At 41.6% G+C, this 25,303-nt stretch overlaps 1 protein-coding gene across 12 annotated transcripts in view; it reads left to right on the forward strand.

Moving 5' to 3' along the window:
• The window catches only part of nav3 (neuron navigator 3), a 420,425-nt gene that overhangs the window by 275,929 nt on the left and 119,193 nt on the right, over window positions 1-25,303 (forward strand). For all 12 annotated transcript variants that reach the window (XM_042402532.1, XM_042402533.1, XM_042402528.1 and 9 more), the window contains 2 exons: window positions 7,925-8,042; window positions 10,555-10,607. In XM_042402532.1, the coding sequence (XP_042258466.1) occupies window positions 7,925-8,042; window positions 10,555-10,607 (171 nt within the window). The remainder of the gene's footprint in view (window positions 1-7,924; window positions 8,043-10,554; window positions 10,608-25,303) is intronic.

Genomic DNA, 25,303 nt, shown 5'->3' on the forward strand with positions numbered 1-25,303 from the left:
TCTACATGTACTCTCCTCTAGCTGTTCTTTCACACATCCAGAGGGAAAAAGTAGCCACTTTGACATTTTTGGTTCTGTGGTGTATCAGCAGCACACTGCTCTTCCCAGAGGTCACCTGTCAACTGAGCAGACTTTCTGTTGATTTTGGGTTTCTGCGGGTGGCTTTTATTTTTCTTTCTCACACGTTCCATAAACTTACTTGACGGTGAAGTAACCATCTGATCTGTGCTGTTTCCATCCCTCCGTCCCTCCTTGGTTTGTCATAAACCAGAGACGGGGACGAGGCAGAGAATCACGGAGAAAGCTTCATCACATCAGAGCGCTATCGATTTCACTGACTCATCGCTCGTTTAGTTAATGCGGCTTTATATTGTGTTTAATTACATTTAGGAACCATGCAGGAACGGCGCCGGTGCCAAGTTGAGGTTTTCAAGCCAGTGTAGCCACAGAGGAGACATCTCTCCTGGCTAGCCTGTTTCAAACAGCATTACACAGCTAAATGTCTTCCCAGTAATTGTATATATACTCAAACCTCTTGAATGCAATTAAACTCTTAATTTATTAGACAGCTTTGGAATGATGCCCTGATTAAAGAGCTCATACGTTAACAGTCATATAATGAAGCATGTTAATAAACAGGGAAACTATAGTGAGTCCTGCATAGTTTGACTTCCTCTCTGCCCCTTCCCCTGAGAAGGTTCTAGAGCAGTCTTGCAGACTCACCCTTACCCTATATGACACACCCACTTTACTATATGACACACCCCCCCACCCCCCATGTTGTCACCCTAAGGGCATGTTACAGGACACACCCCCTGACCCCTAACCCTAACTATCCTCCTCATGCCTAAACCTAACCAAGTGGGTGTGTGTAATGTAGCAAAGTGGGTGTGTCATGTAGATACTGCATGTTCGTGCTGCGGCTGCAGCTGGATATACTTGCATCCCTTCTCACTCCAGCTCCATGTCCTTTCTCCTTTTACCTAGCTCCCCCCTGAGGCCATTAGGCACCACTGCAGCCTCTGCCAATAATACCTGCGTAGCTGTAGTCACTGCATTGTGATCAGGACTGTTGAAGGCAGTTTATCTGCTCCAGGGTAAGAGCCGGCTGTTTGTTAGCGGTGTGCAGGATCCCTGGCGCTGAGGGGACCGATATGCAGAGCAGGTAGAGAGGAAGAGAAGAGAGAGAGAGAAGAAAGATACTTCATGTGCCATCAATAAGGATAAGATCACCAGAGAGACTGGACTTCTGCTGATTGATGCTGGCTGCCGAAAGAAAGAAAGAGGAAGGAGGGTGGGCAAGGGGACGGGGATTCAGTGTGTGTATGTGCTTGTGTATGAGTAGCTGGGGAATTAGCAGGTTGTATGTGCATGTATATATATATATGTGTGTGTGTGTGTGTGTGTTGTCTCATCCAGCATGTGTGTCTCTATGATGTCAGTAGTCTCAGTCAGCACCATTGAAGGTGGCGTTATTGCTGATGCTTTGCCTCTGTCGTAGCACCGGCTCTGCTTCCCAAAACGATTGGGATTCAGAGAGGAGAGGCTAATGAGTGCAGGAGCCTAACAGACTGAACTCTGAGTGCTACTGAGGAGTCATGAAGTGAGCGGATCAGTGAGTCGGCGCTCACGCGGAGACAGGAGGCAGGCTTCTTAAAAAGTCTTTCTTTGATGTTTGTGCTTTGTCAAACAGCTCGGAGAGGAGAGAAGAGAGGAGGGAACGAGAGAGGGAGGTGACAGGTGACAGAGGTCCCAGCTCTTTTTTTGGTTTTCCATGGACAAAAGTTGTGGATAGTACCTGGTATCTGGTACTTTTTTTTTTTTTTTAATATCACCTCCGTCGAGGTTTCAAGCGAGCATTAAAGATGATGTCACGGCAGTTTCACGCGGCATCGCTATGACGACCAGCTGCATTGAGGGGGTACTATCTGCAGTGGAAAACAAAATCCAGAAAAGTACCTGGTGCCAAAAGCGAGCACAGTCAAGCCGAGCCGGTACCATGTAGTGGAAGCATGTCTTTTGGGTGGCTTCCTTGTTAACCTCTTTCTCTTCTCTTCCTCCCAGCCCTCCACCAGCCAGATAGGTTAGGGTTTTGCGTTTTGTTTGCACGCATCACACACGCTTCACTCATCCACACACTGCATTCATTACTGACTTAGCTGACTAACATTATTATCATATTTTATCTTAAGTTGACAATAAATGTCATTTTAGAAACTTTATTCATGTGTGATTCCCTTGTTTGTCACTGACTCTGAGCCAGTCTGTGACAAATGGGGGCTTGTCCAGGATTTCTAAATCCATTTGGTAAAGTCTAATCTAGTTTTAGTGTGGTTATATGGGCTCGTCCAAACTTTTTGGTAAGGTTAAAGCCTAGGCTGAGTGTGACAAATGAGGGCTTTTTCTTTGATAAACTTAATCTTTTGTAAATTTGAGTCAAATTGGATTTTTGTAGGATTATTTGTTAGCTTGTCTTGTTTAAAACCTTGGGTATGTTGTGGGATCCACATGGAATTTGCATAAGCCTTAGTAGCATGCCTTTTGTTGCCAATGTGGAGGGGTTTCATGCATGAAATTGTATGTTATTTTCCCTGGATTCAGAATTTGGGGTAAGAATTGTTTTTTTGGTTTTATTTACCTAACTTTATTTTGCCTGTTTTAGTTGAGGTGCTTTAAATCAGGTAAGTGTTGGGCCACGTGAATCACAATGCCTTGGTTGGGGTGCTGCTTTCCAAAATCAATGAAAAGACAATGATACATGTTTCATATTGTAAAGTGGTAAATTGAAGGAACTGGCCCACTGAACATGGTTTGGTGTTAAATGAGTCAGGTGTGCCTCAGGATGATCAGGTACCCTATTTGGTTTGGAAGTGGGGAACTGGACGTTGTATTGCAGTGAGATAGTTTTGGAATGTTGAGTGTCACAACTTTAAGTCTGACAGCTTTGGTAGAAGATGCTATAGTCCATGCTTTTGTTTGGCTTTGTTTGTGGTGGTTTGTAAGCCTTGGTGCTTTTGGTTAGAGGAATCTTTTGTACTGCTATGTTGGTTTGGTGTCTTCAACTCCAGTTTTGTGGTTTTAATAGCTGGGATTTGTAAGGGAAAGGCATTGTCTAGTTGCAGACAACCTTGTTGGACACTCAAGCATACTTTGGGTCAAGGGATTAATATTATCACTGACCAGAAATTCTCACTGTTCCCATGTTTCCTGCAAAAATCCATTAGTGTTTTTAAGATGGCTGTTCTTAATGTCATAAGTACTTGGCTGAGATGGTGGTCTAAGTTGGATGGTGGACCTAGAAGTTTTTTAAAGGTCACGGTGTGATGTCCCTGGCTTCCTGGCTCAGGAGCCAGTTGGGGTTGGAGATGGCGTCAGGAAACTACCTGCATCTGGTTTGTTTAGGCTTCAGCCTATTTGGGTGGCTTCCTTGTTAACCTCTTTCTCTTCTCTTCCTCTCAGGCCTCCACCAGCCAGATAGGTTAGGGCTTTGTATTTTGCTTGCACGCATCACACACGCTTCACTCATCCACACACTGCATTCATTACTGACCTAGCTGACTAACATGTTATTATATTCCATTTTAAGTTGACAATAAATGTCATTTTAGAAACTTTATTCATGTGTGATTCACTTTTTTGTTGCTGAGTCTGAGCCAGTTTTGTTTGTGACAAATGCCTGAAATGTCAACTGCATTGAAGGAGGTTCTTCAGAAAATGTAAAGATCTTGATTTCAGCTTTTGTTGAGCAGCAAGTCAGCCAGTCAATCAGTCAGTCATCTTTTGATCCCTTTTCACTTTCTGTGTCTACCAGAGAAAATGTGAATCAATCATTTTTACACACTCAATTTATATAGCAGTAAAGTAACCAAAAAAAGGTTTTGGCGAGAAACTTAATTATGTCCCTGTGGAAGTGCTAAAAAAAGTGACGGCTTTTGCTTCCACGAGTTGACATATTTCAGTTTAAATCTGAATTTTCGAGCACACACTGTTCCAAAGAGGGCCGCTTGGACCAATACAAACATAGAAAGTGACCCTGCATTATTGTGAGCTGTCACAAAGAGTCTAGCTTCATCAAAATGAATATATTCTGATAACCATAGCTTCTTAGGAAAAGTGTACAAGCCTTAAAATTTGTGGGTTTTTTTATGTGATTGAATAACTTTAAAAATCAGTGATGGAATTTTAATGTTCTGCTGGAATAAAAATAGGCTATTTTCCAAGGATAAGTAGCTTACTGTTGTTTTTGTAAGTTCCAGTGAAACTGTCATACAAGCAGATCTAGTAGCACTCAAGTAAAAAAAAAAAAGCAAAAAAATAAACCTGTTTAACCTTGAGGGGACATCCTAACCATTTTTATTAGATCATATATCCAGAGTGCTTTATAATCACTTTTACTCCAGTTTACAACTCGTTTATTTCATCATGGGATTTAAGTTTAAACTGCAGGCCGTCAGCCTGCTCTAATAAAGTCACAAATCGATGCTGATTCTAAAGCCATATAGTTGTTTGATACATTTCAAGAGGATTTGACTGGTTTTAGTCCAAGCATGAGTCAAATTTTTATTTATGGATACCTTCAGTGGCTTGTTTGATCTCTTGTAGATTCATATATGGAGTTTTTTTATCCCGTTCAGCAAGACAAGTCTTTGCAGACAGAAAAGAGTGTTTGCACAGAGCAGGATCTGAAAGTCCCTGTATTCTTGTGAAGCTGAATTGTCCTGCTGTGGTAAACAGAGCTCCACTACTCTATGCAGCATAAAACAAACTTTAAAAATCAAATGCAAGGTCAGTGTCAAGGAAATGATTGAAGGGCTCTTGATTTTTCCCAGAAATATTGTTGGCAGCAGAGTTGAGTCTTTACTCTGCCTGTCTCTCTCCTGGTGTTTCTCTGCAGAAGTGTTAATCTCTCTGTCCCAGCTCCCTTTCAAGGGTAAAGAGAGGAGAGAAACACAATGTAACCAGGTCTCCACTTTAAGCTTATAGCTCAGATGAAGGTAGATGTCCAGCAGCTTGTGTTCAAGCCTTGGTGAAAGTTCCTGCAGCCTGATGTGTTGGCGGCACAAGCAGCACATACCCTCTTAATTTCTCTCTTTTCACTCACACTTTCTCCATCTTCCTGCTCTCCTGTTTGTTTACTTGCCCCCCGATGAGATGTGGCTTGCATGTGTAGTGCGTGTTTTTGTGTGTGTGTGTGTCTAAGTGAGCGCTTACGTGTGTTTGTGTGCATACACGCTACGAGCAAGTCTTGTAGTGGATGTGTGTATGCCCGCGCGTGCATTTAAACGTGTGTCCCTATGACGGCTCTCGGTTCTTTGGGTTTGCGCTTTTACGACTTCTCATCATGAAGAAAGTCGCTGAAGGAAACCACAACCGATACACACTTCTGAGAGGCGGCGTCTTTAAAAGGAGCAAATGTCTCATTTCCAAGAAAAAGAAAAGAGCAGGAGAGAAACGCTTGTAATTGAGAGCGGTGTGTGAGGTAAATGAGGGGAAAAAAGGATGATTTCATCATGAGAAACATTGTACTTTATGAGGGAATTCCTTGGGAAATGTCTACCATTCGAGACGCTGAGAGGCTCGTTCTACTTATAGAAGCTCAAACATCATCAGCAGAAAATAAAAAGGCGAAGACGTTGGGGATCTGACACACTGTTTGACTGACAGGAAGTGCAGTGCGGAAAAAAAACGTGTAAAAATACAGTTACACCACTTTATATCTGACTTCATTCTACTTTTTGACATTAAAGATCTCTTTAGGTGGTAGACTCCCCACCCTCATGGAAGATCTTACATTTCTAAGGGGATTTTTAAAAGTTCCTCATGCTGTTCAGGCCTGTATTATTGGGGTTTTTTAAATCTGGGGATAACAAGAAAAGTTTTAGGTAGCAGTGCAGCAGTCAGTGTCTATATGTGGGCAGCTACAGGTTTTTTTTTTCTCAATTCAAGTCTAGCGGTAAGAAAGATGTTCCTCCATAGCTGTCTGTGGAAGTTTGTATCAAACGCACCCCCGGCACAGTGGGAAGATCCTTACCTCTTTTTCACTTAAAGTTGTTGTAACTTCTCAGGTGCTTTCTGCCTCTCAGTCAGAGGCGTCCAGGAGGAAATGTTAGAAAGTTTGGTGAATTTTTGCTTTGGTATATAAAACCGATTGGGCGCTTGAAGCAGCATTTCTGTGATGGAGGACAGTTTTTCCCCCCTATAGCTACCTCTGTCCTCTACTTACTGTATGGAAAACCTAACCATTTGTACACAAAAGAAACTTTCAGTGTATGTGAGGGATTGTGGAGCCAAGCACTTGGAGGCCAAATGTGATTCACATCTTTCGTCTTCGGTGCCCGGTGAAACCGCAGCAGCTGTCGAGATCAGTCTGTCGATCGCCGGACAAAGCATCGCTTATCAGTCGGCTTATGGGCTCCGTTGAAAGACAAAGCGGCTGTTAAGAGGTTTAGGTGACAATACGAAAGATTAACCAACATGCTGCTCTTGTTCCTGTTGAGAAACATATCTACATGTTACAGCAAAATATCTTAATCAGGACCTTATTCATAACAGGATTCATTTAAAATCATTTAAAGGGATTTATGTTTTCCTGTCAAGTCTTAGCTTTTGTTATCTGATGGTGCTTTGTGTGAAGATGGCCTTGTGCTTGAATATTCACTCTTTTGTTTAGTTTTTTACCCGTATTTGAGTCTTCTCAAGTATTCCATAATGGAGATAATGGCATTTTAATTTCTATATAATTTTGTTAGACTAAACGTCAACCAAACACCTGATGGATTGCACATTGTCCGTCCAGGCCATCCTCATATTAATGTCTATTTAATGTCAGATTGTTTGCTGGGATCATTTACAAATCTCGTGGTGAAAGATCATAAACAGTGTTGAGTTCTCCTCGCGCTCCCGAGTGCCAAAGCTTGATGAAATATTTGTGTTTGAGTAGCGGAGATGTGCAGTGAGCCCGAGTGTTTGGACAGCACTGCCTGGCAGGACATTTACCACTCCACTGTACAGAAGACTGGGAGGCAGAGCAGTCAGTGTGCTGTTGAGATAGGCAGCATGGTGAGAACGTCTGGTGGAAGGTTAGCTATGACCATAGGGCTGAAGTAGCCTTATGGCCCAAGCATAGCTTTCCTTCCTTTACACAGTGAAATGTACAGTATGTTGTCTGCTGTTCTTTTGGTTTCTATGCATCTTGATGTCTTCTGTAATGTGCTGTGTGACAATACCGTTTGTTAAATAAGGGTACTTGGCCCCTAAAGTGATGAGAACATTGCCGTCATCCATGTTTGAAGTTTAATGTCCTGAAAGCTTCTAACAAGGCGGTGCTTTTTGGCAGCCAACGTAGCACCAGCTCAATAAATGCTATGTTAAGTTGGACAGAAGAAGTGACATTCTGTCAGAAAGGAAAGAATGTCATAAAACAGCATTGTTTGCAAATTACTAAATTGTCGTAGGTCTTTGTCAGATGCTGACTGTGAGTTTACTCTTAACTAGCTCATAATTTGGTTTACAAACTGGCTTCCATCACCCCTATAATGCAGAAACTGATAAAAGCACAAACCACTCAAGTTGCTGCATTGCAATAATTAACGTTTTATCAGATTTAGCAAATTTCCATACAGCTTTTTAATGTGATACTATTTAATGCACTCAGAAGTACTACTTAATGGACTATTGTCTCAGTGCATTCATGATCAGATCATCCAAGTATTTGACATTCAACTTTGAATAATGCTTGTGGCAACTTGTCACTGACATGGTTTCATGACCTCTTTAGTCAGTGATCTGCTGCGAATACATGAGATACTATCTTCATCTACCCTACCAAAAACTGTACAATCTCACACACACACTCCTTCGCTTCTCCTTCACACACACACACACACACACACACACTGACAGAGTGTTTGTTCTGTTGTTGCAGATTTACACAGACTGGGCCAATCACTACCTGGCCAAGTCTGGCTGTCCGCGCCTCATCAAGGACCTGAGCCAGGACGTCACTGATGGAGTCCTGCTGGCACAGATCATCCAGATCATAGGTAGGCATCCATACACACACACACACACACACACACACACACTCCCTGTGCATGAATTATATCTATTCTCAATTCTCTGCTTAATTATAATGTTAATGACAGGATATAACATTTTATTACAAAAGCATTTTATTGTCTCACTTCAGAAATAACTTTTGATATTTAAAAAATAATAAAACAAAGAAGAATAAATCCACGTATCATCAGCAGTATTAAAACACTGCGTGTGTCTATAATTCATTCTGTCTGGCAGATGAAGCGACCACCCACTCACACACACACACACACACACACACACACACGCACGCAGTCACACACATACACAGTGTGTTTGGTCTTTGTTGTGGTGAGTTGGAGGGAAGCTGTGCCTCAGTCTGATATTTGGGCCAAATCGTAACAGCTCTCCCTTGTTTTTGGTGTTGGGTGAGCTGCAGTAGAAGAGATCTATGACTCTGGCACCCAGGGGTGCAGAGGCATGTGTCACCCCTCGGAGCCCAGAGAGTCTTTACATCTCTCTCTCTCTCTCTCTCTCTGTCTGCCTTTCTCTCTATCTGGTTTTATGTCTATGTGTCTCTTCCTTTCTGGCGCTCTACTTATCATGTCTCTAGTCTCTGTCTCCATCGCATCTGCACTTTTTCTAGGTCTCTCTCTTTCATTTCCCTCTGTGATCTCACTTTCCCTTTTTCTTTTCCTCTCCTCATCTTTCTGTGTATTGAGCTTGTAATGTGATTCCTTTTTTTCAGCAAAGAGTAAGGGATTACAGGCAAAATTCAATAGTATTACGCTACAGTTACTAACCTCAGTAGTGCTCCTTTACCTTGGCATTCTGGGGATCCGCTTGTTTGCTATCTCACCAGGAGTTGGATGGGATGTTTGTTGTTTGAAGAGTTTGTCCCTGTGAGTTCATTGGACACACTGGTCAGGGCTAGCTTCTGCCAAAAGAGAAGAATATGCCTTTCGCTGACTCAAGAGTTGTCGTATTTGCATGTTACATCTTAGGTGGCTAGCCACTGGAAAGCATGAGAACGTCCCGGCAGAAAAACAACAGAATTAAAGGCCGGATATGTACGCAGTTTATTCTATGTTGAGTGTCTGCGTGGACAGGAGTGATGACATGTTTATTGGCATATATGATCCGCACATAGGGTCCACGTGGTCATAAATTTTGGACTGCATGCCTCTACGCAGACCATCGCAGACATGAGCAGATTAAAAAAGTTTGTCATGCTGACTCTCAGCTATGCAGGGAAATATCATTTAGTCATTTGTTCAGATGGTTACGTTTACCTGACCAGGACTTCTTGTGGTTGTGCAAATTCTAACAGTTGTGTCTCAGATAGCAAAAGTGGAAGTAATGTGATGTTTTAGCTGCGTAGAACCTGTTAGGTCTTACTGTACCAACAGCAAATGATGGTTTCTTTCAATCCTGACCGCAGTCTTTCCCTAATTTAGGTTTTAAGTAGTTTTTGTGCCTAAAGAGAGGTGTCAGATCAGATAATAGTCAGATTAATCATTTTTGTGACAGAACTGTGACATAATTGAAAGGTGTGTGGACCCTGTGGCTTCACTGTGAGTAATCTAGCTGTTAACGATCAGTAAATACATCCACACAGGAGACTTGTTGCTCTTCTTACCTCAGTGTCTTGTTTTCTACTTCTACACATGTTAAATACAGCTGATGTGATGTGTGGGTGTGGAGGATTTAGAGTTGGAGCCTTTGACAGAGCTGGGCTGTGCATCAGAGAGTAATGTAGCCTATGAGTAATCTAACTGCTATGGAGTATAAATGACTTTGTTCATGGTGATAGGTAATTGATTTTTCAAGTAACTTATCCAACACTGTTATGCAATTCAGTCTTTTTTTTTTTTTTTTACACTTTGAGACATATTTCTATCCCTCATTCTTTTTCTTCTTCTTACATCTACTGTTTTTGCTCTCTTTCTCTTTCTTTATGTCTCTATCACTGTTCTCAACTTTTCTTTTTCTGTCTCCCTCTCTCTCTGTTAACCACACACACACACACACACAAACACATTTTCCTCTCTATTACATATTACCGTACATATGCTGCCTTTCTCACTGATGCTGTCTGCCTTACTTCCTCACTCTCTCACTCTCTCCAACTTCTCTCTCTCTCTCTCTTTCTCTCTCTCTCTCTCACTGCTGGATTGAAACTTTACCCTCCCTGTTCGCCCAAACAGACAATGAGGCCAAGTCGGCCTGTCAGTAATTCTCTGGCGGCAGCTGACGAATTAGGCAGCTTTGCTTCCCAGACCTCTCCTGCGTCGCTCTGCACCTCAATACAAACACACACACACACATGCACACACACACACACACACACACACACACACACACACACAGTTCTATGCTAACCTCACCAGAGGTTTCCTGCTGGATTTATACACCTGAACTCAAAAGTCATTGGACATCGGGATGTTAAAGTTCAGTATGGGACGACAGTAAAAAAAAAAAAAAAAATCTTATTTCTTCATTTCCTTTCTCACGCAGCGAATGAGAAGGTGGAGGATATCAATGGCAGCCCCAGGAGTCAGTCGCAAATGGTGAGTCCGTTTTTATCCTCCTCGCTTTTATATTGAACTGCATCCATCCTTTAATGTCTTGTTGTTTTATAGGAAAGACAGAAAAATATGTGCTCACTTTTCAGGTCTCTGCTACTAGACTGAAATCAAGTTTTCATATCCCCAATTTTGTACTTTTTCACTGAAGCTAACACGGAGCAACTGTTATGTGAACTTTGGGGGATTGCAAGCAGCCAGTTGGATCATGTTAAGAAAAATAAAGATCACATTACATTTGACGGTTTCTCAGGTGATGCTCTCCTCCGCAGCTACTGACAACAGCACGACATCGCTTGACCGCCAAAATTACAAAGCTGTGATTGAAGTAGCATTTCTCAATCACCTGCTAAGAGCTGGGAAGTAAAAAGGAATCCGTTGAGGAAATTCCATTTTTACCAGCCAAAATCATTTAGATACAATTCTTTCTCACCTGTTCTCATCTTTTTGGTGGTTCTACACCCACCACGCACCCTCACATGGAGTGTCATAGTCGCAACTGATCATCTGCCAAAGACAAAGTTTACCTGTCACTTGAATTTTTAATGTCAGAAAGTGATTTCAAGCAGCCAGTAGTAATTATTCTGATCAGAGCCATTCACAAACCATAACCATCTTTACTATTCAGGAACAAGGAGATGCCTGGAGTAACCACATTGCCACTTGCCCAAACACGTAGTAGAGCCCTGAAAAGTTCAAACCTTCACATATTTGACTTACTGTGCCATTTTCAATAATCTGTATTTCTGGCTGCCATGCGGCTGAGCGATGCTGGCGGTGTCGTTTTTCCCTCTGTTAATGAGATGACGGGCTGTATAACCGCTGATTGTCGTCACTGTGAGATAATTACCCCTCACTTTAACTAGAGTTGACTAAGTGTTTATGCAGTGTCGGTTTGCCCTGGCATCTGCGCTCCTGCCATTAAAAGTGACTAAAGCTGTTTAGCCGCTTCGGCGCGCTTTCTTAGTAAGACAGTGTGGGTGAAGAGTGAGTTTGGTCCTGGCAGTGAGGGGTTTTTTTTTTGTGTGTGTGTGTGTGTCGGTCATTGTGTGTCTTTGTGATTTGAGCTCTTTGTTTTAATATGTATAGTTTACTGTAAAGCTTTGTATTTATTGTACCAGTTTGTCTCTCCTCCATGTACATTTTCCCAACGCGTTCCAGTATTTCGATATTTGCGCTGGTTAGTTTTAACGCAGGACTTCTGGGCGAGAGAAGTCAATGGATTTGATACATTCTCTGAGGGTGTTGAGGAAAATCAGAGAATCTTTCTAAAACAATCAACATTGGAATGTGTCAGAACGTGTTTTACAACTGGTTTCACAACGTTCAGCGCAGTTTTCAGCTGTTTTTATTTTTTCCTCCATGGTGAGGCCAGCTGTAGTGGAAGCAGACAGTGCACTTTGTTAGAAAAACAACATTAAAGAACCAGGAAGGAAGAACATTTTAACATGAACTCTAGTAACCCCTTAATGTGACCGTGTGAGTTAAATCTGTCAAAACCAGTTCTGGAAAGAATAACTCTTGTACGTTTATTTCTCTTGTCACATGAGGCGATTCCGGTCACAGCTAGAAACAGCTGAGTCCAGACTGTGACACACTGGTCACTAAGGGCGAGCTGCTGCAGCGCACAAGCATGTGGCTCGATATGGCAGCAACCTCTGTCCATGTTTGTGTGTGTGTGTGTGTGTGTGTGCAGTTAGCTCTTTGTCTCAGTCACTTACTAAGCCTATTGATCCCGCACCTGCTCTGACTACAGAGGGTCCAGCCAGCTTGGGAAACTCAACTTTAAGGAAGCACGGTTGCTTAAAGTGTGGGTGCAAAGGGAAGGAAACAACTGACACACACACACACACTCACTCAAACACAGACAATAACATCCACAAAGATTCAGCCATCTTGCAGAACTACTGTGTGGAATTATCAAGTTTTACACCACAGCAGGGAAAAAGAACTGTTTTCTAACTGGCTGATTTGGAGACTTATGCTGAGTTTGCATCAGGATATTGGAGACAAAAAATCAACAGCATAAAGTTGGCTTCTAAAACAGATGCGCGACTAATTCCTACTGTACTATAAATACATTTAGTAAACCATTTTAATGCAATTTTAAACATCTGAGCTATCCGCATAATGTAGAACGAGGAAGACTGAGAAATGGAAGTGATGACACGTGAACATACGGCTGTTCAAATGCGAAAGTATTTGCTTTGGCTTGTTTATCCCATGAGCTTGAACACTTGATATCAATCTGAAACTTAAGTTATTTACTGACAACCTTCCCTCCCCCCCATCCAGAGAAAAACTAGAGCTATTTTTTAACTTTTGGCTGCATATTGACAACCAGAGCTGTGAATTTTGGAAAACTGCCACTGGCCACCTAGCACCTGGAGCTTAAACGCCTTGGCCAGAGACATCACAGTAGCAGCAGCTGCTGTCAGTGGAGGTGCGGATGAGTCTGATTTACTTCCTCTGCACGGATTTTTTTTTTTTTTTTCCCCCCATTTGGGACTTGAAACAGTGATCCTCAAGTCACAAGCCTGTTTCTCTAACTGGTAGGTCGCTGCCGGTCCGGGGGAATGGACCGAGGCCAACTGAGCAGCTGCTGGAAACTCACAAGCGGAGACCAGCACGGCATCAGCATCTGCAAGCTTCTCAGCTAATCTACATACTGTACATAATACACTCTTTTTCTCTAAGCCGTGTTCACGCTGCGAGTAGATCCACAAGTCAGCTGAAGTCTCATCATTTCCTGTAGAGATTATCCAACTGAAAAACTTGGCCGGTCAGTAAAAAAACACGGCCAAGAAAGCCATTCCCTTTCACTCCTTTTTTTTTCTTACAAAGTTATTTAGTTGTAAGAGGAGATGCTCAAACCGCAGCCATCAAAGGAGTAAATGGTAACATTTAAAGTATATTCTATTTATTTTTGATATCTAATCAGATCACGTTACTTAATCTCTACATGTGCTGGTAAATGTATTCAAACTCAGCCTGCCAGCTACTGCAATGTCTTCAATTGGCCTCTAAATTCTTATTCCTCATGATTACAAGGCTGAAAGGGTCTCACCTCTGACTGCCCAGAGGGCTTATGGGATAGCACGGTGAAGAACAGTGGAATTATGAATTAATAGCCCTGTTTCTAGTTCTCCCCCCTCTACTTACTCTAATTTGCTCTCATCAAGAACAATATGTAAATATGTCTGACCTTTGATCTCCTGCCTGTCACAGTGTATAATAAAAGCATTTATATCATGCAGCCACCCTGCATTAATACTAAAAGGTCAAATTTTGGTCACTTGATTGATAATGTGAAATTAACGATTGGATTGTCACAGCTTTTAAAATTCTCTCCCATAACTTCACGTAGACATATTTTCTGTGGAAGCGCTCAGCTCTGACAGATTTTTCAAGATGATGCAGTAATAGTTGTTACACTTAGAGCCTTTAACTAAAAGCTTGTTGATCCTCTCATAGATCCCACAAATCCCTGATCGTTTAATACAGCAGTTATTTCCTTTCCCCCCTTTTCAGACTTCTCAGACATCCACTGTGGCCATATCTGTGCTGTACGGTTGTTGCTCGCAGTAATGAAGGCATATTTTTCTTTTGTATTTCCTGTAGGCCAGTGAAACATCGACATTGTAAACGCAAATGGCATTCCTGACATCTGAGGCCTGGCGTTTTCAGTGGTCAGATTGGTCAAAATTTGCGAACATGCTTGTTTTTCCCGGTAGAGCTCGCTGCTTGTGTAGTCGGGGAAATAGTTTTGGTTGGATTTATTGGTGTAGGAACTAATGATTGCTGGGAATTTCTTCCTGAATTTGGGATTGTACGGCACCATACCCTTGACCACACATTTGGTTCCGGAAGGAATCATCTGCAACCACTGAGCGAGCCAGTGAAGATGATGATGAGGAGGAGGAACGACAGGAGCATGGTACAAAAGGGGCTTTCAACTCATGGAGATGTAGTCTGATTCATTTTTTTCCCCCCACTGGGAATACATTTCTTTTCACAGTTTTTCAGCTTTGTGATAATACTACACCAAAAAACTTTTCCCTGTGCTTTTTCTCTCCTCAAATCATTGTTCATGTTTTTGGGTGTCTGCTGGATTTCTTGTATTTGATTTGAATTTTTTTAGTAATGTGTGATTGTGGATAAAAGCTTCATCTAAATGCATGTGATATACAACTATAAATGCATTCTGTGGATTAAGAATCTCACCCAGCGTTTGTATGAAGCCTCCAAACCGCAGCTTTTCATACGCTTCACTCACTTCACGGCACACTCTACAATCCCTCTCCCATGTAAAACCTCATGCCCTCTGAGTGCAGTTTCTCACAATTGTGCAGACATCCAATGGAATTAAATGCACACGCAGATTTTTGAAAAGAGAATTTTTTTTTTTTTCATTTCTCAGAAGAATCACGCTCAAACACAAGAACGGCAGGCAGGGGACGGCAGAAGAGGTCCATTCAGCAGAAAATATTACAGCCTCACAACACTAATCCTCCTCATTATAGACAGACATCATTAGCAAACCACAGAGCGCTTCCCTAGAATACGGATGACTGTGCAGTTTGACTTTCTCGGTGTGTGTGTATGCATGTATTTTATAGTTTCTAGCGACCTCAGCAAAGGGTGTGAAGAAAAAAAAACAAACACTTGTCAAAATCTGAGCATGTAGATGCAAAGATGCAACATTTGTCAGCAGAAGGCTGTACAGGTCGGGGTAGGAAAGATTTACATCAAACAACTCGCTGCTTTAAAGTCAAGCCTTTCTTGTTGCTTACAATTTGGAGTATTGGATTTTAAAGTGTCATGGATCATATTTAGATCAGCTACCCTCAGGCTTAGCTGTCATCCAATTTAGTTTGATCTGACAATGTAATTTCTTTGGCTGGTGATTATTTGATGAAGTGTTTGTGTTAAATTGTGATATAGTTTGTCAAATTTTAGGTTATTGGACCCATTCTAGGAGATGCACTATGCCTAGCTTTCAAGATTAAGTTTACATCTTCATGTTCTGTTGGAGGAACAGAAAATCATATGTGACTTTCAGCACATAAAAGATCATTTCTGCATTAATTTTTAATTAACTGTAGTGGTTTTAGTTGTAAGATTGTTTCAAGTTAAGTAAAAAAATCTAGATAGGTGTTATGACAGAAATATATATAAAAAAACAATTAATGATGAGTGATTCTGTGTGGGTAGAAAATATTGTTCAGACCTTTGATGAACAAATGTTTAACACAGAATCCTTTGTTTCAGTGAGTGTACTGAATCATCAGTTTCACTGATCGAATCAGCATTGGAGTTTCCCTCACTGCAAACTGAAAGGACAATTGTCAGTTCAGCCAGGATCTACAGTATATTACTTCCTGTTTAAAAGTTTATTGAAGACTGCAAAATCCACAGAGACAATCATGATGCAATAACTGTGTTGCAGTCAAGCTGTTGCTAAGCTAACCTTATAAACAATGCTTATGTTGGCTCAGTATTGTACTTAACTGAACGAAACAGCTCAAATCAGAAACAGACTTACAGTTAAATACGGTCAAAAGTACAGCGTAAGGTCAGGCATCATGTACGGTAAAGTGACTGCTTACTGACGCTGCAAAGTGATTTGTAATTTCCACTTCTACTGGAAAAGTCATAATGCGTATTGTGGTCCGAGCAGCAGGTTTGGGCTTGGTGTGCTGCCTTTGAGGCCTAATTGAGTCTAGTGTTTCTTGGAGACTATAAAAGCCCACTCAGTCTCATCTGGGCCCCATCTGTTGGCAGCCTGCGCTCCAGCCAGACAACGGGACAAACGGCACGAGCCATTCAGTGGTGTCATCCTGACTGGCCTGATGCTTCGTCACCAGCACAGCTCGCTATTAATCTTTGGCGCTAATTGATCATGTTACTAATTTGAGTCCTAGGCTCGAGTTCCTGCAAGGCCAAACCAACTGGCATCTATGTGACACTATTCCTCAGGTCGTTAATTTGATTACACCAGCCTGGCTGTCGGGCAACTTACCTATTATGAGAATCAGTCGGTCTGGAAATACACTGACAAATGGATGATGGGAACTCCGGGCTTCTGAAACATCCCTGATGTCATTTTGCATGCCTGGCGATTGGCAGCGAGTGGTCTAAAGAGGGCAGAGACAGATGGCCGGTTTAGACTGCTGAAACGATAGCTATTCAGGGGGTGTAATTCATTCTCTTTTCTTGTTCACAGTCTGGATGCCTTCATGGTAGAGAGGTGAGCTTGTGACCAGAAGGTTGTAGGTCAAATCCTGTGTTATCTAGAAAATCTGGCAAAGAAAAGAGTGAGAGATGTTGTCCTCTCTGTTAAAGGTTGAGGCAAGAAACATCTTCCTTTTATGCTTTTATGACAGGTTTTAGGCTGTGATAAACATTTGTCCAAAACATTTATTGCCATGACGGAGAAAAAAAGTGAAGGCACAAAGAAGCACACTGTTTTCTTTTAGTTCACTCTCATCAGTGTTGTTTCCATACGCAGCAGCTGTTTTCAGACAGACAAAGCTAGCAACTAGCTATTGAACGCATGAAGCATTTAGCGGCTAAAGAACAGAGCGTTAAGGAGAGTGAATATTGGACATATTCGTTGGGTGGGCGGAAACATGACTCCAATGAATGACTACTAATATTCCTCCATACCTGCTGGATGTGTACCTAGACAGCTTTACTAACAAGTTTTTCCTATCATCTTAAAAGGTAATAATATGTCAACAGTGTGTCTACAGCTTGTTTCCACTAACCTCCAAGTGGCTAAATAAAGCCACAGATGCAAGCTGTGTGTTTAGCTTTGATGAAACTATGAGTGTTTGGAACATTCTACGCACACACACTTTTTACGACGTCATTTACGGACATCAGAGAAATGGAATATGCTGCAGGAGTGAGTTACACAAGTTTCCATGGATGTTTTGATGATTTTTTTTTTTTTCACGATGAGATAGGGTTAATGTTGAACAGCATTAGCTGCTGTCTTCCACAAATAAGTTCACTTGAAACCTTTCAAAACCGCGTTTTAAGGCAGGATCCTGGAGTGAGTTTGTACACCGCAGGCGTGTAATTTCAAAGGGAACATTTGGTGTTAATCAATCTTCATATTTCATCCACATTTTGAAATGGAGATTATTTTCAGTGCATTCATGTGTTACGTCTGGTGCCAACACGCGTTTATCTTGCTTTCAGCTCAGTACACATTATGTCAAAGAACAAGATATCTTGTGTCAGTTCTTTTCACTACTACTGCCAGAAGTACTGAGAGGAGTGCTGGATGAATGTGTGATGTCTCAAATCGGGACGTTGGAGTGATGAAAACCTAGATGCGATACCAAGGACTGAGAGTGTGATCCTGTTTGTAACGTATGCTTCCTCAAATGCCTCAGCAGCTGTTGCGCGGCGTGAACATCGTTACCTTCATTCTCGAACTCTTGTGAAGATTCTTCGGGGGTCATCTCCTTTTTTCTTTGCTCCTCTGCAAGAGCCTGTTTATTACTGTAAAAGGTGTGTGTTCTAGTGCAGAGGTTGACCCTCTCTTATGTTAGTCAGTTTAGCAGCATGAACAGAGCACCCAGGGGCTCGTTACAGGCTCGCTTGTAGCTCAATTGGAAGCTTTTAATCACTCATTATAACTGAACGACATGGGCAGATGTTCTGTTAAGGGAGCAAAGAGCTGGCTTGCTAAGGCTGCAGTGAAGGACTAGTAACCTTTGATCTAGTTCAGTTCGCTTGACTGCAATGCACCAGCTGCAGCCTCTCCAGCATACTCCGCACCTTCTCGTATTCATTGTGAATGTTGCAATTTAGGAGTAATGAAGTATAAATCAATCAGTCTTTCCATTAATTCCCTCCATCCTTTGCTCCTAAATTAAGCGAGGAACATTTAATTGTCTTCCCAGAACAGAAATCAGGATCCAGCTTCCTGCCCCATTTTTCTTAAGTTCATTTATCTTTTTAATCCTCTGTCCGTCTCCCGCCCAAGATATTGCTCAGCTCAAGGACTCATTAGCTTATTTACAACCAGGCCACCTTGAATCATGCTGTTAGCTTCCCTCTCCCGCCTCCCCGCGCTTAGTGAACTCGACCCCGCCTGGCACTCTCCTCAGCCACCCGTGGCGTGACATGGCAAGTGTCACGGCTTCAAGCGATCGCTGAGTGTCACTCTCATTCCTCTCTGCCCGAAAACAAAAAGAGGCTTGTCGTTTGCTCTGCTTTACAAATGAAAGAAAGCTATAACTGTGTTTTGTGTGTTCTAAAAGGCAAAGTTCATGGTTGTAGCTTTGATTTGTTTTTGACACTTACTCCCAAAAAATGTAGATGAAGCTGCTTAGTTGCGCTAAGCGACGTCGCCTCTTTTGAAAACAGAACTTCACTCTCCAGACGTTAGACAGTAAATGCACACAGAACGCTCTTGTTTATGATCCCAGTCGTATTCTAAACCAAAGGGACAAAAGAAGCAGAAGATCTTGTGTGAGTGCTGCTATTTCTGGATACAGCGCTCGCTCATGGCCCTTTAGAAGAGAGTTTGTTTCGAGTCGTCGTTTCCTACAGCTAACCATACCTGATTTAGATAAATAAGATGAATATGCATTGTGATTTAGGCTGAATCGTCCTTAAAATGTATACATTTAACTTTCTGATCATTACTTCTTTTAATGGTGAAGATAAACTAGTAAAATGTTTGCTTTAAGTCTCACTGCTTAACATTGATGGCCATTGCTGTTAGTCAGGAGTTATGATCTGTATTTCTGGCCATGTAGGAGATGACCTCCAATGACATACAACAAAATGTACTTTTTTTTTCTCTAGTCACGTTTTTGCAGCCCCTAGAGCCAGAAAATAGAAAATGAAAGTCACATTTCATCAGCGTTCTCAATACTTTACAGTCCACACCGTAGAAAAACATCATAAGAAGGTTTGTTTTTATCCAGATTAGTAAGACAAAAAGGCTGAGAATCGACAGGCAGCAGCAGAACTGTGAAGGTATTTCTCACCTTGTATCATTACTGGTCAGCAGGTTATGCAAACAGATGCTTGAAGAGTCAGCGGCTTAACCTCATTGACCCTTTTAGGAGAAACAGCTTCAGACAGGACTGACAGCTGAATTTGTTGGCTGTCAACAGCAAACAGTAATGCTATCCATCATGTGTGCAGATGTTTACCTACGCAGAACAGCACTGTAACAGCGCATACGTGAGAAAGAGGCAGGAGACGGTGGAGTCATTCCCCACCGGCTGGTGAGAGCTTAAAAGCCATCAAGAAATACTTAACGTCGTCGTCTCGTCCCTGAAAAGCATCCTCCGCTCATTTATCCTCCTCTGCTACTTACTTTAATGTGCTCTGGTGTAAAGATTAATAATTACGCCTCTTCATCTTCTTTCATATGTTTTATTATATATTTACCTGCAAAGCCATTAACTGAGATTAGGTTAACCAAGATTAGTTTTTAGTGTTTTAGACTAGAAACTAACGCTTAAGCCTTTTTGGAGTTTTCCAGCCTTTTAGCCTCTTTTCCAGCCTGGTTTACAGTTTTATGTTTTATTTTAATTTCATGTTGGGGGGTATTTTGTTTTGTCCTAATCAGTCAGTAGTGGTTTAAGAGATATCATTTCTATAAGTCGATTGAACAACTTGTAAAGCTGCGTCAATCTCATTCATGTTTTTGGTCACTACTTTTTAAAGAATTTGGCAAGGTAGGCAACTAGCTATTTAGAAGATGATATACTTATTCTTAATCCTTTGTTTGTTGTTTTGTCATCTCTCCAATCAGGAGGAATAGCCATCAATGAAAACAAAACACCAGACCTTTTTGAATTGAGATGTGGACAGTGACCCAGAGGTCTGGAACCAGGGTGGCGCTTTGTTAATTTTAGTCCATTTACTAGTCACAGGGAATATGATCCACTCTGTGAAAACACTTGCATGATGTCTTCTGTGGCTCTGGAGGAGCTTTGTTGAGTCAGAGAAAATGACTCAAGTGACATCACCAAAGTAATCAAGTTTTGGGTTTGAGGAAGTACAAACTTTTGGGGCTTTTGCGGGCATTTACCAGGCAAGGAGGTTCTTATGAAAGACAATATTGAGTCGCATTATGGGAAGTGTAGGATCAAGTGGTTTTGAAACTTGACCCACGCAAGGAAAAGTCTAAAAGTCAGGATATTTCATCCTCTGGATCGGTTTGACCATTCCTTGTAAAAATCTTTCTCCTGTAAATGGTCCAACTTTAAAGAAGTGCTGGACTACTCTTATTTGCACAGCCGCTTCTGAAAGTGACCTTCGTGATTACTCATGGTTGCTAGGATATTTGCAGTGACACTGCATGGCTTCTGTTGCTGATGTTGCTGTAGCTCAGACTGAAATGCATCTAAGAAAGAAAACAAAACTGAGAACAGAGACTGAAGAAGATGACAACATATGCGGTCTTTGCACATGCATTGCATCACAACTTTTAGAGAATGCATCATCAACTGAAGTGTTAATGAGATCTGACTCCAGCAGCGAAGAAGGGTTTCTAAAGAGATGAACCCAGAGATGGATGTGGTGACTTGCTCGTCTTTGTCATCCATGAAACATCTTTGTTTGACTGTCTGTCTCTGTCTCCCTCTGTTTCTGCCGCTCGCTCACACACGGCGTACACACACATGTGGACACACACCCTGTCTGTGCAGCAGATGCGCAAAGCCACATGGAGGCCCTCCAAGTTATTTGATGCTGTAAACATTTGAAAATGAACCACCATATATAATTGAGACATCCATGGATATAGTCTTGTGTTGCCATGCAGATCCTGTTGATTATACATCATGTGTGTTTATGTGCTGACTGGGCTGGAACAGTAGTTTTTTAAAGAACCAGAAACGTCACAGCCAGTAAAATCCTCAAAGGAAATTATTGTTTTATTTATAAGAATATGAGGTATGATGTGATAAAAATCAGCTAGGAGCTTGTTTTGTCTCTGAAGCCTCAGCTACTTAAGTTGAATCATTTTAGTTTGGTTTTCTTGTGTTAGAAATAGTTTTATGACATACAGTTTCATAACATTTAGGCTGCTATGAATGCAAACATGGACTGTAAGCCTGAGTAGGCAGAATTAATCTGAATGTGTCAGTTCAACATGAGGTTCAAACTGATGGAGTTTCTAAAAATGAGCAGTAACCCCCTTTTGAAAAAGATTTTAGGAAAGACAGATCCTCAGCTGTCTGAGGATCTGTGTGAAAGATTTCAGTCAGGGTAAGGGATTATGGGAACTGCCACCATGATCAATATTGAATAAAACTTGATCTGCCATCAGTTTTTCAGCTGATGGCAGATGAGAAAAAAGTTTCTTTACTTCGGATTTTGACATGATGAGCAATGATCCCTGGATTATGAGACAGGATCCTTTAACCCAGCCTCCCTTCTGCCCATCAGCTGCTCTAAGCTCTGTCCCATTTTGATTCTTCGTCTGTCAGCAGCTGTCTGCTTTGGACACACTCAGAGTGATAGGGCAGGGTGAAAGAGGAATCAATGGACTGTTTGGGACGAGACCAGTGGAAGCACAAGTGTCAGACCGCTGATCTGGAGAGAAGAGCTGATGTAGAAGTGATAAACAGAGAGAAGTGGTTTGTTTGAGTAGAGGGAGGGCTGAGTGGCTTCACATTCTGACAGTGAGGTACTCGAAGCAGCTTCAGGTCTGCTGTAATTGGCTACTCATGGGGAAAAAACACACAAATAATTCTTCCCTTTGGGCTACAACTCAGCTGCAGAAAGCAGAAGGGTTTGGCTCCGACTGCATCTGAACGTTTGGATTTCAAAACAGCTCAGCTCAACGCAATGATTAATAAAGTATATTCTGGCTGTGAAAAGCGTCCCACTAATGTGTCACTTGAGTGTGAATGATGTGCTCTGCCTCAATAGGTTTCAAGTGCCAAGAGGAATTAATAGGTACAAAAAGCATGTATTCATCTTCTCAACATCTGAATGGAAGAGAAATGCAAACTTTGACACAGTGGACTCTGAGGCAAAAGTAATTTCGTAAGCTTTAGCTGATATCGATTTTGAGCTGCTGAGAGAAAGGCTTTAAATGATGACACAGTGGTTTGTACATCGATTTGATCAGATTTCTTTGGATTCACCTGAGTCATCACTAGACTAAAGAAGATGCTACAAAAGCCAATCAGCTCTTTGTTGAAAAGAGTACAAAGAAGTCACATCCTCTACTGGGTTTCCATGCCCTCTGAACACTCTGGTGAATCAGGTTCCAACCCCCAGGATAAGATTTTTTAACTCTATTTTGATGAGGATGTAAAAAATTAATAAACACTGACAACATTCAGAAAATATTCACAAAGTAAAACCAAATGTAAAGAAAAACCAGAGGTCATCTGAGTCATCCTAAGACTTACTCATGAGCTTGAGTCATCTGTGTTTTTGAAATACTGACTTAGGGATTTTAGGTGGCATGTATTTTCCAGTGGATATGTAGCATTTTGGAGTAAAACCCCTCAATTATTGAGCTGTGCTCATGTGCTATAAAGCGCTAACGCCTGGTTTTCCAGTCCGGTCTTGAAGGAGGTTGTTTTCTGTCCCGTAGGAAGTGGTAATTGAGGTGTTGGCCCATTTGTATTTGACAGTTGCATCGAAGGGATAACACTTTCCAATTCCAGCCATCATACATCAGTCACTTGATACCTTTAGAGAGGCCCAACGTGCCCACACATTATGTAGGCAAGAAAGGCCATGAGGAAATTAAGCTGTAAACATGCAGATGTAGCAGTGTCTCATTTTGTATCTCACTCACCGAGTCTCATTGGAGTGGAAAGAGTCAGAAAATATACTGAAGTACTGTATAAATGCTATAATCTTCCTGAAATGTAGCTTTAGTGGAAGTAATTGCAGCTGTAAAGATTCACTGAAGTAAAAGTAAATTAAAGTGCATGCAGAGAAAAAGATGAGTCACTTTTTTTTTCTTTTTTTTTTTTTTTTTTTACAAAGAACTCAATTCCATGTCATCTTTTCAGTGCAGTTTTAATACAAAATGTATTTCACACCTGTCTTTTAATGGAAGAAAAACACTTAAAGTTAAGTTCATAAACAAATTAAAGTCAATATATTTAAGTACATGTGAAATTGCATGTTGAAAATACTAACATGTATACAAGCTAAACATTTTACAACAATGCTGTCTTTTCTAGGCAGCCATTGATTTCCATTCACTTCTGTATGGTATGAAAATCACTGAACACACTAGTGAAACTTTCACCTAAATACAGTTTAAGTGCAGATTGATTTGAAGTATCAGCACTGCATTAACACACACAAGTAAAATATGTATGACAAAAATGAATACAGTACAGACTTGGTTATTACTGTGATACACAGCTGAAGCAAGTATTGATTCTGTGCTAATTAATAAAAATGGTTTCTTGGAACCCCATATATGAGCGCCTGTTATCACATGACCAGAACTGTGCCAAAATTCAGGTTTTCTAGTCATTTCAACAACATGAGGTCATTTTAATCTATCTTTCAAGAACTATGCCACGTACTGGATGATAAAGGACACAAGATGAGTGTCCTCCTCAATCTTTTCCTGTTGTTCTCTGTGTCTTACTAATATTAGAGCTCACTCGTCAGCGTCCAGTGACTTCAGAGGTCACTGCTGAGGGCAGTTTGAACCAGGCCTTGCGGTTTCATACTGAGCAAGCCTCGTGTCATCCAGCCATGGTACAAGCTTCTCTCTGCCCGGCCTGCCTGCATCAACTGGAACGTGATATTTTGATTTGTAGTGTGGCTCTGTAAATGAAACATAGCTTAATTGAAACTGATTATCTCACAAACTTAACAGCTCCCCCTCATTATTCTTCCAGGCTTAGTGGCAAGTTTCCTTCCCGCAGTGCGTGTTGCACATGTGCCCTCCTGTCACTCCGCAAAATGTGCTCCCTTTTTTCCTGCTTTAAGCACTGCATGATTGGGCGAGGTGTGCCTCATCAAAATGCCCTTTTCCAAATTGCTTTTAATGGCTTATGCGGATCCGTCTGATGCCAGCCTGCGTCGGAAAAATAAATGATGTTGGTTCCTTGAGAAGCTGTTACAGGATGCCACAAAGCCAAACCGCCCACCAAACTAGCAGTTAAACATCGCCAGAATGCCCCAGCCGTCATCAACGCCTTCAATCATTATTCCGCTTGTTTACGTCATTTTAGAGTTAAGGCCGACTAAAAACAAACAGCGGTTTCATCTAAAAGCCTCAGAATTTCTGGGTGCAGTGTCGAAGGCTCACAGGAAGAAGGCACGGGTCTCATCGTCGATCCGTGTCCTCCTTTCGAAACTGTTATAAAAGACAGAGATCTGTCTCCACCTAAAGAGATTTACTGTGTGTTTATTAGTTCACTCCTTTTTGTCTTTATCAGCTATTAAACCAGCCTTCAAACACACACATTGCCTGTTGAACAGATGGAAAGCAGCGCACCAAGGCCTTCCAAGCTTTTTGTCCCCGTAAAATATCTGAAGCTGAAAGACTGGAGAATGATTTAGAAGTTCCTTAAAAACGGCTGTTATCATGCAATTATTGTTGATTACGTATCATCTGTGCCTATATGCCATTTATTCTGGCAGAAAATTACACTTTTAGAAGTCCTACAACCCACGCCGTCCTGGTGCTCAGTCTAATTAAGACTGTA

The sequence above is a fragment of the Thunnus maccoyii genome, chromosome 23 (genome assembly GCF_910596095.1).
Source record: "Thunnus maccoyii chromosome 23, fThuMac1.1, whole genome shotgun sequence".
In the NCBI taxonomy this organism is placed as follows: Eukaryota; Metazoa; Chordata; class Actinopteri; order Scombriformes; family Scombridae; genus Thunnus; species Thunnus maccoyii.